This window comes from Scardinius erythrophthalmus, assembly GCF_964197995.2.
Source record: "Scardinius erythrophthalmus genome assembly, chromosome: 15".
Classification (NCBI taxonomy): domain Eukaryota; kingdom Metazoa; phylum Chordata; class Actinopteri; order Cypriniformes; family Leuciscidae; genus Scardinius; species Scardinius erythrophthalmus.
This window is the reverse complement of record NC_138235.1, coordinates 7,380,280-7,397,942: the sequence shown is the minus strand read 5'-3', so window position 1 is coordinate 7,397,942 and position 17,663 is coordinate 7,380,280. Positions and strand designations below refer to the sequence as shown.

General features: G+C 38.4%; 1 protein-coding gene across 1 annotated transcript in view; it reads left to right on the top strand.

Moving 5' to 3' along the window:
• Window positions 1-1,489: 1,489 nt before the first annotated feature.
• Window positions 1,490-17,663, top strand: part of nup210 (nucleoporin 210) — a 74,390-nt gene continuing 58,216 nt past the window's right edge. The window contains exons 1-10 of the mRNA XM_081386456.1: window positions 1,490-1,803; window positions 3,523-3,659; window positions 12,387-12,518; window positions 13,919-14,015; window positions 14,722-14,872; window positions 15,015-15,147; window positions 16,042-16,200; window positions 16,318-16,386; window positions 16,550-16,656; window positions 17,505-17,645. Coding sequence (XP_081242582.1) covers window positions 1,637-1,803; window positions 3,523-3,659; window positions 12,387-12,518; window positions 13,919-14,015; window positions 14,722-14,872; window positions 15,015-15,147; window positions 16,042-16,200; window positions 16,318-16,386; window positions 16,550-16,656; window positions 17,505-17,645 — 1,293 coding nt within the window. The 5' untranslated portion in view covers window positions 1,490-1,636. The remainder of the gene's footprint in view (window positions 1,804-3,522; window positions 3,660-12,386; window positions 12,519-13,918; window positions 14,016-14,721; window positions 14,873-15,014; window positions 15,148-16,041; window positions 16,201-16,317; window positions 16,387-16,549; window positions 16,657-17,504; window positions 17,646-17,663) is intronic.

The following is a 17,663-nucleotide window of genomic DNA, read 5'->3' as shown; positions in this document are numbered from 1 at the left end:
GCCAGTTCTCCTCTGGCGTTTATAAACTAGAGGTCGGATTGTAGTTTGACCTGTAAGATTAAAAGTATTATATGAATGCCTGGCTGAAGAGATGCGTCTTTAATCTAGTTTTAAACTGGGAGAGCGAGTCTGAGCAACGAACAGTATCAGGAAGACTATTCCAGAGTTTTGGAGCTAAATGAGAAAATGATCTTCCTCCTTTGGTGGATCTGGATATCTTAGGTATGACCAAAAGCCTCGAATTTAGTGATCTTAAAGAGCGCAATGGATTATAGGGCGATAGAAGATCCTTTAAATAGACTGGAGCTAAGCCATTTAGGGCTTTATAAGTCAGTAGCAAAAGTAAAAAGTAACTTTATAGGTAACCAATGTAGTGATGATAAAATTGGTGTTATATTATCATATTTTCTTGATCTAGTAAGAACTCTAGCAGCGGCATTTTGGACTAACTGTAGCTTGTTTATTAAAGATGCAGGACAACCAGCTAATAAAGCATTACAGTAATCTAGTCTTGAGGTCATGAATGCATTAACTAACCTTTCTGCATCAGAAACTGATAGCATGTTACGTAGCTTAGCAATGTTTCTAACTTGGTGGAAAAAGGCAGTTCTTACATGTGAAATATGATTTTCAAAAAACAGGTTGCAATCTAATATAACACCCAGGTCTTTTACTGTAGAGGATAAAGTAACAGGACATCCTACTATGTTAAAGTTGTAGTGTGAGAGGTTTTGTGGGCGGTTTTTTGAACGATGATTAGTACCTCTCTGTCTTAGCAAGATTACCTGGTCAACAAGCCCATTCAAGCCTATTCTGACACAACAGAATGACTGCTTTCAATTTACTGATATCAACAAAAATCTGTTAATTGCATTGCTGAAAATGTAAGGTACATATTTCTATATCTTTAGAGGTGCTGAATAAAACGTTACGTCAGGAAATACACTTACATTACCCAACCAAAATGACATAAAATCTATCAAATCTACCCAGAAAAAGGTACAGGATACACCTTATGCAATGTCAAAAGTGATTGAAATAAATCAGGAGAGTTGTGCCCCAGTTCTTTAACATTTATAATTAGCTACTCAAACTGCTGTAAAGCCACTTCAGACCGGCAGAATGAAAGCATCACTACACTGCGCCTTTAAGGAAACTCGTCACTGTGTTTCAGAATGACGGAAGATCAAGTCCCAGCATGCATCACTCCACTTCGATAGTATAACCTGCGGCGGGTATTTCCATGCGACTATGTGTATTCAAACAGTATGATTTGTTGCATGCTTTGGTAAAGTTTTTGCCTATTTTACTGACTTGTATTTTTGATATTCGCGTTTTTTGTTCTAATTTGAACACCTGAACCGCTGAGTTTAGAGAGAAGCAATAATGAAAGTTACAGCAGTGACTGTGTAGCTCGCGCGCCGTGAAGTGTGTGAAGTGGAGCCCGTGCTGTAGGATGAGACACACACACTGACTGCACATCATCACTGCTGTCACATTAGTTCAGTTCAGGGGTGTGTGTGTGAGGCATGTGGCGGGAGGCTACTGGAGAAACCGGCACACACTCACTCGGCATCTCACTACGAATAGTCTAATATCCATAACTTGAAATATCTCTGTGAACAGAAGACCTGCGATGACGGTGAACGCTCATGCTCGCGCGGTGCTCGTGATCCTCGCATCTGCGCTCATCTGCAGCTTCACCAACGCTGCCAAACTCAACATACCTAAAGTTTTATTACCTCTTGCCAGAAGCACAAAAATCAATTTTACACTGGAAGCAACTGAAGGATGTTATCGCTGGTAAGTGCATTACATATAGCATTTGTAAAATAATAAAGAAATACTGAAGCATTTCTAGTGTAATATTGAATACCTTGTCCGATTTTGACATCAAACGTGTTTTTGACATGTCAAATGATAAAGAACAGTAGACCATATTAGACTTTTTTTTTAAAAGAGGAACTATAACAATAAATGTATTGTGACTGTAATGAATGCAGACAGCTCAAGCACGTGGTGCTGTTGTGATGTGTTTCTTATAGTTGCTCAAATTTCACTTTTTCAATTTGTGTACTTTGTAGATAACAAAATATTTTAAATCAATGTGATAAATGTCACATGCTAAATACTAAGAGTTGCATTTTATTTTAACATTTTTTTGCACAGCTATCTCAATCTCTCATTTGTATCAGTTCTTTCTTTATACATTTATAAGGTTAGTTTATTATTAATATCAGATTGTACGTTGCACTTTGCTTGCTAGGAAAACTCAACTACTGGTAAAATGGCGACACTTTACAATAATAAAGGTCAATAAGGTTTTACCTCCTCTTCAGTTTATATTCAACAAAATAATTTTCAAACAGGCGATGACTCTGGACCCTTTCATGCAGAATTCGAACCACCTCCATCCGGTCGACGTTTCTCTATCTCAAGGTTTAGATACAACCGCTATACAAAATCTTTTATTCTTCGAGATTTTGACAAGACTGTTACAAGACTGTTACACTAGTGCAAAGGACAGACTGTGTGATTGTTCTTGGTGTGGCTATCTTGTTATGCAGCTTCATTGGTATTGCCCAAAACAAATTTCCCTTAAAGGGACAAATAAATTATTATCACGTCTCATTAGATAAGTTTAGCTAATGCATTATTAACTAACATTGTCTCACAATGAGCAATATATTTGTTACAGTATTAATTATTGTTTGTTAATAAAATTACAACTGTTCATTCAGTTCGTGTTAGCTCAGGTCCATTACATAATATTAACAAATACAACTTTTGATTTTAATAATGTATTACTAAATGTTGAAATTAGCTAAGATAAGAAATGCTGAAGAAGTATTTTCATTGTAATTGAAACAATGTAACCTTATTGTAAAGTGTTACCGGTGAAATGTGTGTTACATCCTGTCAAAATGCATAGACTTCTAGAACCCTAGTATATAGGTCCAGGGTTCCCATGGTCCGTGAAATCCTTGAAAGTTTGTAAATCTGAAAAAAAAAAAGTCAAGGCCCTGGAAAGTTTTTGAAAATAAACTTGCATAGATACAGGTCCTTGAAAGTGCTTGAATTTATAATTTAAATTTATACGTTTTCTGGAAAAAAAAGTCCTTATTATTCCCTCTGGTCCGTTAATGTGTTATTTCGCCAACACTAATGCGCACTAACTTGCTTGCTTAATTTACGTTAGTTACGCGCATTTATGCATTACGTTAAGTGTTTTCCGTGTGAGGTACTTTGTGTTGTACATTGCCATGACATTCACGCATGCAAAACTGTAACAATGTATCTTACAAGGTAACACAATGTAACCTTGCTCTCACTTGAAGTGTGTCCCCACATTACGTCCTTGAATTAGCAGGAAAATCAGTCCTTACAAATTTGAGGGTATTGGACACGGAAAGTCCTTGAAAGGTCCTTGAATTTGAAGTTAACCAAAGTGTGGGAACCCTGCTAGGTCCCTCTCCGGAGCATGGTATGTTATGCCGGTGTTAATGTGTGTTGTGTCCTCAGGTCCTCCAATCGGCCGGAGGTGGCCAGCGTGGAGGCGGTGGAGGTGGACGAGCGCCAGTGCTCTCAGAGGGCCGTCCTGCAGGCCCGCTCCACCCAGCCCTCCCGCCACACCAGCATCATCCTCGCTGAAGACGTCTGTGAGTCACACACACTGCCTTTCTTATTGTTGCTGTAGCTGTGTCAGTCCTTGTTAGTTTTTAATCTATTGATAATTACAGAGACAATGTGCTATGTACTCTATCAGTTATTAAAGGGCACCTATTATGACTCTTTTCACAAGATGTAAAATAAGTCTCTGATGTCCCCAGAGTATGTATGTGAAGTTTTAGCTCAAAATACCCAACAGATAATTTTTTACAGCATGTTTAAATTGTAATTTTTTGGGGCTCAGAAAAACGCGCCGTTTTAGTGTGTGCCCTTTAAATGCAAATTAACTGCTGCTGCACAGCACAGGGGGCGGAGCCTCACGAGCTCGCGCTTCAGTCAGGACAATCTCATCTGATAATATCAGAACAGAAACTCTCAGTTGTGGTGTTCATTTCGACTCGGAGTCGGACAATAATGCCCACAGAGCCAGATAATATATGCTGTATGGACATAGAACAGGTATAGTTTAGTTTAATTATGGTTATAACTTATTTGTCATCTGCTTTTATCCACTAATACAAGCCTGCTGTAGCAAAACCCGTCCGAATGATGACCAAAATATACTGGCGAGTTCAGTGAAGTTTATTGTACATCACACAAAAGATGAGCGTTAGTTTTACTCCAGAGAATCACTGTAAGAGCTGAATAAACACAGTATAAGAAGTGCGCATTAAAGTCTTATCCATAAACTCTCTCTCTCTCTCTCCCTTTCACTATCAACAACATACACAGCGAAGTACACAAAACACTCGTTACAACTAACAGTAAACAAATATACACACCTTTTCAGTGGGTGCTAAATAAACTGGTAAACCTTATATCCGTAAAATGACTCGAAGAGCTGTCATAAAGAGCGTGCACGCACTTTCATTTCTTCCGTGTCCAGTCACGTTAGGCCTGTTGCTCCGGATTGTGTAAGCTTGATCACAAACAGTACAGATCCATCCTTGTTACTCAACAGGAGTAAATGAAGACTGCTATGTTCATTCTTACATCCATCAACAAAACACCTCAATCGCTTAGGAGACATTCTTGTCTACAGCTGCTCAAACGTCGAACAATGGCGGACTCTGTGTCCAACTCACTCAGGGCGGGTCTAGGCTCAAACTGAAGTGTCACTCAACAGTCGTGGGAGGGGCCTGTGCAATTCTACATCACATTGCGCCGAATCTGAGAACAGCTCATTCTGAGACAGTGCTTATGATTTATTGAGATTGTAAAAAAAAACACTGGGTGGATTTTTATCATTCTTGGGTGGTTTTGCTCACACACTGCCAACACACATTTATGTTCAAACACCATGTAAAAGTGAATTTTGCGTAATAGGTGCCCTTTAACCTATCTCTCCCACACAATTACAGAGAACGAAACTGGAGCTTTTGAGCTTCAGAACGGATGTGTATAAGCACCATAAATGTATAAAAGTAGTCCAAATGACCTGGGTGCTGTATTACACGCCATCTAAAATAATGATATACACTGCCCGACCAAAAAAGTCACTGTTTGGAATGAATAGGCAAATGCTTAAGAGTCTATGATTGGATCATTATTGCTGTGATTGTTATGTTTCTAGCATGTTATACGTTTGGCAACAGTTCGTCTAAAACTAATTGATGGAGGGAGCATGAAGAATCATTTTCACACATGAATCGGCTCCTCTGTAAAGATTTTCACTGAATTTAAGGTCTGGACTCAGAGTGCTGCAGCTCCTGTATTGTCCAAAACACAAGTTTTTGACCAAAAATGTATGCTCCTCTTGATGGTAATAACATCACAACATTTTGGGTCTGGACTCGATTGGGAGCTGATTCATATGTAAAAATGATTCTTCATGCTCCTCACAACCATTCGTTCACAATCTGAGCCTGATGAATCTTGACATTGTCATCCTGGAATATGGCCATGATGTGTTTCCTACATGGGGTTTAAGAAATGAAAAGCTGCACACTCCTTCAATTAGGGTTAGAAGAACTGTTGCCAAACATGCCAGAAACATAATGAACACTGCAATAATGATAAGCTCTTGTCTATTTAAATCCAAACAGTCCGGGCAGTGTAACTTTGTGTGACGCAAATTAAAATAATTAATTATTGATAATCATCCACTGCTATTGGATCATTAGAACTGGATCAGTCTGATTTGTGAGCAACTCCTTCAGGGGTGCGTTTCCATCACAGATTTGCACAAAACTTTTGCGATATATTCTAAATGACGATAAAAAACTATAGCGAAATGACGGTGTTTCCATTAACCAATGTTATGCGACTGAAACATCATTTTTTCCTCTCGCAATAAGTCATCCTAAAAATCATGGAAACAGATGTTGGTAGGTTTATATATCTCAGCCACCGCACTGGGCATTATTATAATGGAAGGAGACATAGGCGGCATTAATGCTAAGGAAAGCCCCTTATACTGTGAGTGGCTCATATGAGGCGTTTCTCGGCGTTTCTCCCTCAGATCTGCTTCAAGCTCTTGATAAATTGTGGCATTTCTTTGTTGTTTAGAATCCAGTTTTCCCGTAATAGTTTTGTCTTTTATGAGTTTAATAAAGGACTCTGTCTCGTCTTCTGTCCAAACACACCGCCCCATCTACGTCAGGTGACCTGTAAATGCTCAAAAACCGTTTCCATTGCAGGTTTGCGAAATATTCCTTTTCTGAATTGCCTGAAAAAACATAAAAACTTTTTTGGGATATACTGTATGGGAGTTTTTGCGAAATGACGTGTTTCCATTGTGCGTATTCATTTCGCAATTTCAATTTGCGCAATTTGAAGGGAGTTGGAAACGCGATCTAGTGTAACTTGCTGATTAACTCTCATATACGACGCATCATTGGATGAAGTAACCAACAAGTCATGACTGTCTCCTGAAAAAAAAAAAAAAAGACTGTCTCCTGATAACTGTATAGTCAGGGGGCCAATTCTGAAAAGGGCTTCCGTTAAGACTTTTGCGGACATGTTTTGGTACAAGCTGTCACCCTATTTTTTTAGTTAGAAGAGACCCATAGGTAAGATATTAGGGTGGTTGTCAAGCTGAATTTTTTTTTGTGTGACTTGTACAAGCAATTTCAGGCCAATTTTTTTGTTTCCTGCTCAACACGACATGCCAACAGTAAATGTTGAATATCTCCACAACCACAAGGACCATATTCATAAAAATGGTATCAAATGAAAGCCAACACTCATGGGATGTCTGCTGAAGTGTCAGAATGAACATTTATTGTACAGTGTAAGAGACAACAGAACTAGAACATGAAAAAAACTATCTCCGCCTAAAGAGAACCAGTTTTCAAAGTGAATATCAGCTTGGAAACATAACCTAGTATCCCAAAACCTCTATCAATCAGTACCCATATCTATGGGAATGAGTCAAGCCAAGTTTAAAGCTTGTAGGGAGAGACAGTGCAATGCTGCACAAGTTATAATACTTTAATGTCAAGGCGGAAATTTTGAACTGTAGATGATGGTCTATGGTGCTATTTGACTTAATTAGTGTACCAGGTTGTAACACAAATTATATTACATTCACATATCACTATAGTTATTAATTCCATCCTAACAAAACTGCTCTCTCACTTCTTTAGGGTTGGGGGTTAGTAACTAGTTAGTAGTAATAACTATGTAATAGTCGTATGGCAAAGGTATGTTTTTCCCCATCAAAGCAGTGGCTCTCAGGTTGGCAGAGGTTGGCTCTCAGGTTGTCAGTCTCATCCCTTTGAGACTGAATGGATTGAATAAGCAAGGTCAAGCTAAGCGCAATGCAAATAATGGTGTGTGTCTATTATATTGCAAAAATATTGCACAATATTATACTACAATAATCTCCAGAAAGAGCACAAAGACACCACTTCCTGAAAAATCACTTCAATCAAAGGGCTTTATCTTGGCTGTATTTTCCATATTTGTCTTGACAAATGAAACATTGTTCCCAATCAATATCTCTTCCTATTTGTTTTTCTTTGGACGCTAGGCTTACAGCTTCCTCTGGATCCATGTTATCTCATCTGAAGGCAAATATATTTGTCACTACACTAGTCTGATTGGTTTCTGAGTAGGGATGTCAACGATTAATCGACGATCGATTAATTGTCGATAATACATTTAATCGATAGAACTTATCGATCATCGATTAAGCAGGTCTTCATGCGGGTTCGCGGCGTGCTGCTCAACCGCGAAACATGTAAAGCGAGCGCGCCGGAGTTATGTTTGGGACCATTTTACACCTTCATCATCATGTAAGTTTGCGTGTGCATTCGCAGCCTTTTGTTTTGTTCAAATGTAAGTTGTAATACTGTTTATTTTGTGTATGCCTATCTATATCTGATTTATCTCATATTGGATGCATTTGGTAAAGAACTCTGTAGTAAAGCGTCAGCTTCAGCGCGCGCAGCTCAAACGGCAGTGCACGACTAATAATGACTATTGGGACTGTAATATTACATAACATTATAAAGAGAACAATATTGTAATAAAAAATTGTGAATTATTTGGGTTTAGTTGCCGTGTCGCGTTGCTTCAGGAAGAGCGCGTCCACAAAAGGAGTAGTTCTGAATGAATGGCACGTAACTTAGTTCAAGTTCACTTGTGCATGAATTTGCGTCATTTTGTGCAGATATAATTTGTAATATTGTTTATTTTAAATATATCTGATTAATCTCATATAGGATGCGTTTCTTTTAGATAAATAACGTGCTAGCAAAGTGCTCCAGTTTAACGGTTGCAGATTCATTCAGCGCGTGCAGTTGTTCCAGGAAGAGCGCGTCCACAGTCACACATTCTAGCGCATATGAGGCGGCGCTGGTGACGCGTTGTATTAGTAGTTATATTTGATTATTAAATAATTAATTTAATTATCAATCACATCGAAACATTTTACAATCCTACTAGCCCTTTTATTTAAAACCATTCTAATCGATTTGGTGAGGAACATTAGCATTTGCAGACCCTGTCATGCTGTTGGCCATATGCCACTGCAGTTGACGCATATCGCAGTATTAAGGCTAACGATTAATCGATTAATTGATCGTTAATTTAAACGACGATCGATCATGGGAATTTGTGAAAATTGACATCCCTATTTCTGAGTGGATCACTACAATGTCCTCTGACATAAGCTGAGAGCTTTGCTATCTAACAAACTTATTAACGCTTTTAGCTATAGCAGACTGTAAAATAGGCTGCTGTGCAGCAAATAAATTAAAAACTATATTTCCATTACACATCTGCACAAAACTTAATTTACCTATTAGTAAGTAAGCTAGTAATTATGAAAGTAAATTAGCCTAGCTATACACTCACCTAAAGGATTATTAGGAACACCTGTTCAATTTCTCATTAATGAAATTATCTAATCAACCAATAACATGGCAGTTGCTTCAATGCATTTAGGGGTGTGGTCCTGGTCAAGACAATCTCCTGAACTCCAAACTGAATGTCAGAATGGGAAAGAAAGGTGATTTAAGCAATTTTGAGCGTGGCATGGTTGTTGGTGCCAGACGGGCCGGTCTGAGTATTTCACAATCTGCTCAGTTACTGGGATTTTCACGCACAACCATTTCTAGGGTTTACAAAGAATGGTGTGAAAAGGGAAAAACATCCAGTATGCGGCAGTCCGGTGGGCGAAAATGCCTTGTTGATGCTAGAGGTCAGAGGAGAATGGGCCGACTGATTCAAGCTGATAGAAGAGCAACTTTGACTGAAATAACCACTCGTTACAACCGAGGTATGCAGCAAAGCATTTGTGAAGCCACAACACACACAACCTTGAGGCGGATGGGCTACAACAGCAGAAGACCCCACCGGGTACCACTCATCTCCACTACAAATAGGAAAAAGAGGCTACAATTTGCACGAGCTCACCAAAATTGGACAGTTGAAGACTGGAAAAATGTTGCCTGGTCTGATGAGTCTCGATTTCTGTTGAGACATTCAGATGGTAGAGTCAGAATTTGGCGTAAACAGAATGAGAACATGGATCCATCATGCCTTGTTACCACTGTGCAGGCTGGTGGTGGTGGTGTAATGGTGTGGGGGATGTTTTCTTGGCACACTTTAGGCCCCTTAGTGCCAATTGGGCATCGTTTAAATGCCACGGCCTACCTGAGCATTGTTTCTGACCATCTCCATCCCTTTATGACCACCATGTACCCATCCTCTGATGGCTACTTCCAGCAGGATAATGCACCATGTCACAAAGCTCAAATCATTTCAAATTGGTTTCTTGAACATGACAATGAGTTCACTGTACTAAAATGGCCCCCACAGTCACCAGATCTCAACCCAATAGAGCATCTTTGGGATGTGGTGGAACGGGAGCTTCGTGCCCTGGATGTGCATCCCACAAATCTCCATCAACTGCAAGATGCTATCCTATCAATATGGGCCAACATTTCTAAAGAATAAGGGTGTCACGATTTCGATTTTAAATCGAAATCGATCGAAATTAATGCTCAATCTCGATTATCGAATCAAAAAATGGAATCGTCAATGCTGCCACGCTCCATATGTCACGGCAGCTCGGCTTGCCTGTAATAGGTAAAACTCTTTTTCTCGAGAATATTGAAGCCTTTATTTTAAAACACATTGCAGCTGCACAGCGAGAGCATCATATCTCGTCTGAGCGAGCTGATTGTCTGCGCTGCGGCAACTGCACGAACCTATGGCAAGTTAGCAGTGGCGTACGGTCCAATGGGAGCGCATGGCGCCCTGCCAACCTCGAGCGCGCCAATTTGGACGTGGCTGGAGGGTATAATTCACAAAAAACTCGCCAAAGGATTTTAGGTTTAAATCGACTGAAGCGAAGTACCTGATATGAGCGAAATAGCACGGCAAGGCAAAGCAGTACTCGTTCCCTTATCTCTAAGGGAACCGAGGTTACCCAAGTAACCAAGTAGCCTACGTTCCCTTACGAGAACGTTCTCTCGTACTGCGTTGCAAACGCTGTGGGAACCCAATTTAAAACGCCGTGCTATTCGCCTGTGACTGCTCTGAGGAGTCCAGGGAGCCCCGGGACTATAATAGCCAGGTAATAGGTTATATTGTTTAAGTTTCCAATTGACTGAAAATATAAGTTATTGTTACATTATGTTGTTAATAAACGTTTTAAATTTGACAATGTAGTGTGTGGTATTGCGAACAAAGGTCAGATATTATTATTATTATTAGTATGGTGTTCCTAATAATCCTTAAGGTGAGTGTATGTCTGGTAAGTATATAGCTAGTTGGAAAACAGTTTAGCTTACCTGTTTCTGGCAACATTTGATGGTAGAATGGTAGAATCTTGAGGTAAATGTTTGTGTAGACAAATAGATCAAGTTAATCTGTTGTGTGATTGTGTGATTCACTCCTTTATAAAGTTTTGTTCAGACTGTACTGTTGACACCTGCTGTGATCATCTTCTCTGGATCTGCTGCCTCAATCTACTGCCAAATCACAGCTGTGCTGACACAACAGTGCCCCTTGTGGTGTGATACTCTTGTGGCATTTATTGATTATTATTTTTTAATTATCATGCTTGCACATAAGTTGGATTATATTGCACATTTGCCCAAAATTACAATAGGTAACATGGAAGAAAATGGAAGCACTTTGGGGAAAAAAATCCGCTTTTACCACTTTTAAGAATATAGTGTTAAAATGGACAAAAAAACATTTTCTAAGCTGACAACCTGGCTAGAACACATGTTGAGGGGATAAATATTAATACTGGATAGGTTGTATACTTGTACCAAAAAGTGTCCGACAAAGTTTTAAGTTCAGTTTTGGCCCCCTGACTAGTAGTAACATGGTCACAACTCACCAAATTAATGTGTATATATATATTTAAATATAATGAAAGCTATAGAATGTACTGAATGTTAGCTTGATTATTGTGCCCAAGAGCATGATCCATTTAAGTCCACATGTTATTGAACAGGAAACTATTCTTCTAAGCACAGCCTGAGAGCTGTAGTTCCAGCCATTAGTTTGCCTTGCTGTTTGCATTGGGACTTATGGTTTTGGGAAAAGCCAAACCATTGAAATGTTGGTAACGACGGAACTTTCAACCATAATTGGTTAACTAATAAACGAGACGCTTATCTCATGAGAACGAGACGAGATGAGATTTTTGCACAATATTTTATAGAAATCCTCAATGACAAAATTCATGACTGGAAAAATAGTCTGCAGGTGCATTTTGAAATGTTTTACCTAATAATCTTGTAATTAATGTAATTTGTGGCGGGAGGAGCAAACGACAGATGCAGTGGGTGTGGCGTCAGGCGTTTATTAACATAAAAAATAATCATTAAATGTTCAAAAAGGGCGAATAAAGTGTCCAAATAAATGGGGAATCTGGTGTCCTCGCTGTGCTGGGGCACGTGAAGGAAAGGGAGTATTAAGACGGGATGGTCCAGGTTTAGGGTCCTGGCAGTCGCACACACTCGCCTCTCCGGCCCGAGTGGAGTGCAAATAATTGCAAACTTTGTGCAATCAAAGTAGTCCTGTATATTAAAAAAGCACAAACAGAGACCAAAATGACAAACAAAAAATCCTCTGGTCAGGTTACTCTGAATGGAAATGAGCTGATATAATTTACAGTGCCTAAATAAGAGTTTGTTTCCCTATTACATATTTCTGTTGTTTGAGCATATTATTAGCGAATGTAGTTTCAGTGTGATTGTCCTCCTGTGTAGAATGGCTGAGGCTCAGTCCTTCTGTTGATCTGTGTTCAGTGACAGGACAGGTGCTGCGCTGTGATGCTATAGTGGATGTGATCAGTGAGATCCAGATCGAGTCCACCACGCGCGAGCTTCACCTGGAGGATTCTCCACTGGAGCTGAAGATCCATGCGCTCGATTCAGAGGGTGAGTCTTCATGCACACCGGCTCTCTCCTGTTCTTCTTTAGCTTGTATCGCCAAGCAAAAACAACACACTGTCTGTTTTATAAGGTAATTGAAACTTAACTCTATAAGGATGTAATTTTCTTGCGCTATACCATTTCACTTTCGAATGAAATAGTTTTCATTTTATGATAACTTTACATATCCTATTAAAGTCCTCCTGTAGTCAATAAAAAATGTTTAAATGTGTCATTTTGGTGATCAAAGATGAGTTTTAAGGATTCATGCCTTAAAATATCTTGAATGTAACTCGACACCCTTGCCTCATTTAGTATACGCGGTTCTTCGAATATGCAAATGAGCCCCGCCTCCACTCACTCACTCAGCTCAGAGATCCACTCGTTGACGATCACACGCTGATCTGATTGGTTACAAGGTAGTTTGTGACGTCAGAAACACCAGCGATTTCAAAGCGTGTTTTTTAGACTGTCTTTGGTTCACTGCAGTTTTAAGGAGAAAATACTCAGCAATGCTGTCGACTTATGAATTTACACATGGTTTGTCTTAAAACATATTAAAAACACCACATAGACACATAAACAACATTAAAAGCTTGATTTTCACCACAGGGGGACTTTAAAATCAAGTGTGCATTGTAATAATACATCTGTCTGGATCTGATGAATGATTTTGTTGCTTTCAAATTGTTGGAGGATTTAAGATTTTACAGACCAAACCTTTTTCCAAACCGACCCAGGTCAAACCTCAAGCTTTCCAAGCTGTACATTTACTTATCATTTGTATCCATCCAATTTAAGCTAAAGATGTGAACAAGTTGATTACAAAACTAACAAGCCATTCAAGATGTGTTTTTTTTTCTGTATGTAAATTAAGGTGCAATCTACAGTAGCTGAAACAAGATAATTAAGTCTAACATACAAATTATATAAATATTTAAGACTAATTGTGATACACTTACAGTATCATAATGTTTTTGGCATGACTCATTTATTTAAAAATACTTGTAAATGTAATTTATACATATAATGATTGGAATATACCTATTCTATGGCTAGCATGCTTAATATTTCTTAAATTAAAATTCATTTTGATGTAATTTTTTGGACAGGGTGATGCACCTGTTTTGATATCATAATGGAAAAGAGCATCATTATAAGAATAAAATATCTGAAAACAAAATCTTATGTAGTTGGGTATAATATGTGGTTAATATTTTATGGAAATCATAATAGCACTCTAATTCGTCATTGACCACTGTACTACACTTACATCATGCATCGTTAACTACCACAAACATAAACAACTATTTGAAGTTTCCAGGATGACTCTGACAGTGAAGAAGGACTGTCCTCGTGTCATTCATGTGCAGTCTGGGTAAAAGTGTTCCTCGTTCTGTCTTCAGGAAACACCTTCAGTACTCTAGCCAGTCTGTTGTTCGACTGGACTATCGTGAAGGACGCTGAAATGGCAGGTTTCCCTGATTCCTACAACACCCTACAGTAAGAGCGCACTTCTTTTACTTCGCAGTCCTGTTTTATCCCATTTCCTCATGTTGGAATATTTCAAATAGAATTTTCTGAAGCATAACATAACAAAAATGTGAGTATTAATAATTTCATTATAAGCTCTGAACTGAAGAGTGTTTTTTAATCCCTTAGCTGGGGTAAACACAATATTTATATGGATAGTTCACCCAAAAATATATATTTTTTTAATCTACTCATCCTCAACTTCTCTGAAGCTCACAAGAAGATATTTTAAAAAATGTGTGAACTGTTTTTGTTTACACAGTGGAATTTAGTGGGGACTTCATTAACACTCATTGTATAGACAAAAAACCACCAAAATATATATATTTTCTTTTCTTTTATGGAACTAAGAAAGTCATAAAGGTTTGGTACGACACGAGGGTGGGGAAATTATTAATGAATTATCAATTTTTGGTGAACTATCCTTTTAATTATATGTGAATGAAAACAGCCTGTTCTGTCTGGATTGTAATCTGCTTGCAGATATATCTTTACAAAAAAACATTCCTTGTGACAAAACATTAGACAACCATAAGATGGCTCCATTTATTGAAGTGAAGGATCTATCCTTCACATCCTCATTTTACATTCATTAAAATGTTATATGTCGTCTTGCACGACTGCGCTCTTTTCAAGCTTGCCTGCGCGTGTCATGTTGCCGTGTGTGTGTGTGCAGGGTCCTGAGGTTCGCGGAGTCAGCGTACACTCCTCCAGCGTATATCTCTGAGATGGAGCGAGTGGGACATCAGGGCGATATCATCCTCGTTTCAGGAATCAAAACCGGCCACGCCAAACTCAAAGCCAAAATACAAGAGACAATCTATAAGGTCCATGTCATTTTATACTTCATATGAATAGCTTTGGGAATAAAGATGTTACGGCATAGATATGAATATGTTAGCGATAGTCCTGTTGTCCGCATGAGTGTGTTCTTCTGATCGTGGCACACTTCTGGCTGTCTGTTCTCAGGATGTTGGTGCTGCCGAGGTCAGATTGCTGATTCTGGAGAACATTCTCTTGAGTCCTGCATATGATGTTTATCTGCTGGCTGGCACCTCCATCACATACAAAGTCCAGAAAATCCGTCAAGGAAAGATTACAGGTACGCTTTTATTACTTTATCAATAAATTATTTTGTCTTTGGTAGGGGTGTAACACTGGCCTCATGTCACGATTCGATACATATCACGATATTGAACTCGCAATACGATATTATTGCGATACTCCAAGACATATAATAAAAGGTAAACTGTTGATTAAAATGCTAAATTTGGTATTACATTGTGGCTGTAAATGAACCGGCTTGGACTTGATGCTGGAAACCCAAATCTCAGGACAATAGAGACACTAGAATAACAATATTCATGATTCTGAAGCTGAAAATACAGGATTATTTTAGATGAATATGCTTGTTCTAGGTCACTGACTAGATATATTTAAAATAATGTAGGCCACTTTTACTGGTAACATCAGACATTTGACATTATCAGGACCCACAAATATTCCCCCATTGTTTTATTATACATTATATTCAGCATTATATATAGCAGTTTAATGTAGTACTGACACTAAAACAAAGTAACTTTATTTTGGGTGAACTATACACAATACACTATCAATGTCACTATCCACGAATTGTTGCATTTTTGTATTACGATATATTGTGACATGATAGATTGTTACACCCCCTACTCTTTGGTTATTACAGCGTGTTTGAGATTTTTGGCCAAAAATAACAAACTAATCAGGCTATAATCCGTTACCAATGTCTAATAATGTAAGTTAAAGCTGCACTATGGCCTCTGTATTGCCATCTAAACCCTGTAGGAAGGCTTTACACATGCTCTCTCTCTAATTATCAATACATTGATAATCACTATAGTTTTAACTTAAATATTGGGAAAAACTCTAATGGACCCAAAATGTCCATATTTGGGTTGTCCATGTTGGGTTTTACACCAGTGTGTGTGGCTGAGTGTGTCCTCCTCCCTTGCAGAGCTGTCCATGCCCTGTGATCAGTATGAGCTTCAGCTTCAGAACGGTGTGGTCACCCCTAATGGAAACCCTGAGGCTCCTGTCGCATACCTGGACCAGAGCAGCTCCACAGTCTTCGCCCTTCAGCACGGACACACCAACATTGTGCTGGACCACAAGAGTATCCTTCACACTGACCACAACACAGAAGCATGTCATGTTTAGAGATGATGCATTGTGTTTGCAGCAGTTGATTTGATCAGTTTACTCTGAGGTTTCCTTGATTCTGGACGCCAAGGTCTCGGGATGCAGGGCGTTTCCCGACTTCCCAACAGCACCATCTATGTTGTGGAGCCTGGATACTTGGGTTTGTCTCTTCATTAGCTTTGCATGGAGAAAAATGTCAGGAATTTTGACAACTTGTAATCTCATTAGGTTGATAAATTGATAAGTAATTTAATATATAATATTTTAGTATAGTTGATTGACTATGATTGATTGAAACTTTATTTTATCGTCGTCTTTGCTAGCATTCAAGATTCGTCCTGAGGATCGCTGGGTCCTTGAGACAGGGAGGCAATATGAGATCTTCATTGAAGTGTTTGATAAGTCAGGCCACAAGATTTATCTGTCTGACGTAAGTTGAGTTTGGACTTTTAAAATATGTCTTGTTTTTTATTCTTTTCAATATCACCAAATGCATCTTCTGCTCATTATAAGTAGAGGGATATCTAACAATTACTAAATCACTACACTCGCTAAAATGGTTAGTTACCCATAAATAAAAGCATTGTTCTCGCCTGACACATAAGCACGTTCGAGCTTCTGTTTGCCGTATTTGATGTGCTCTGAGTACATTTGCTGATCAGTGTTTATATGTTAATAAAAGCCTGAATTACATCTGTTCATCACTTAAAGTTATCAGAAGATTTTTCAACGTTTTTTTGTACTTTTTAACGCATGAAAGTTTGGTTGCGTTGACTTGTGGGTTTGGAACGACTTTAGGGTGAATGACAGAATAACATTTTTCGGTAAACTAACCTTTTAAGGTGGATCAATGTTTTATTTATTATTAAAAGATGCACATAAACTTTGATGAAAACACAACTACAGAATAAGGTACTAGCTGCGCATCAAAAAGCTCATTTGACTTTGACTCAAGTCAGTGGACTAATTAACTCAGATGATTGGCTGCTACTAGTGAAGTTATGGTTTATCACTATCACTATGGTTTATACTCAGTGGTTTTTGAATGTGCAATCTAAACCACATAAGGAATTTATTAAATTGAATAAAAAAAAATAAAAAACAACAGTGGTTTCCTCAAAGGCTATAAATGTGAAGTGATGCTTCTCTTCTTTTGAACACATGAGATGGAAATGTTTTTTTATTAACCAATTTGTTTTACAATATTTTTTTAGTGTAAATTAAATTTGAAACTATTTTATTAATTTTTTTTTTTTTTTATGAAAACTCTTTTCACAGAATATCCGTATAGAAACCACATTCCCTAACGAGTACTTTGTGGTTCTGGAATCGTCTGTGAATGGATCTTACCACCACGTGAAAGCTTTGAAACGAGGTCAGACCGGCATCGACGGCACACTGAAAGCAGTCGTTGATCAAGTAGGTTTTTGTCTTGTT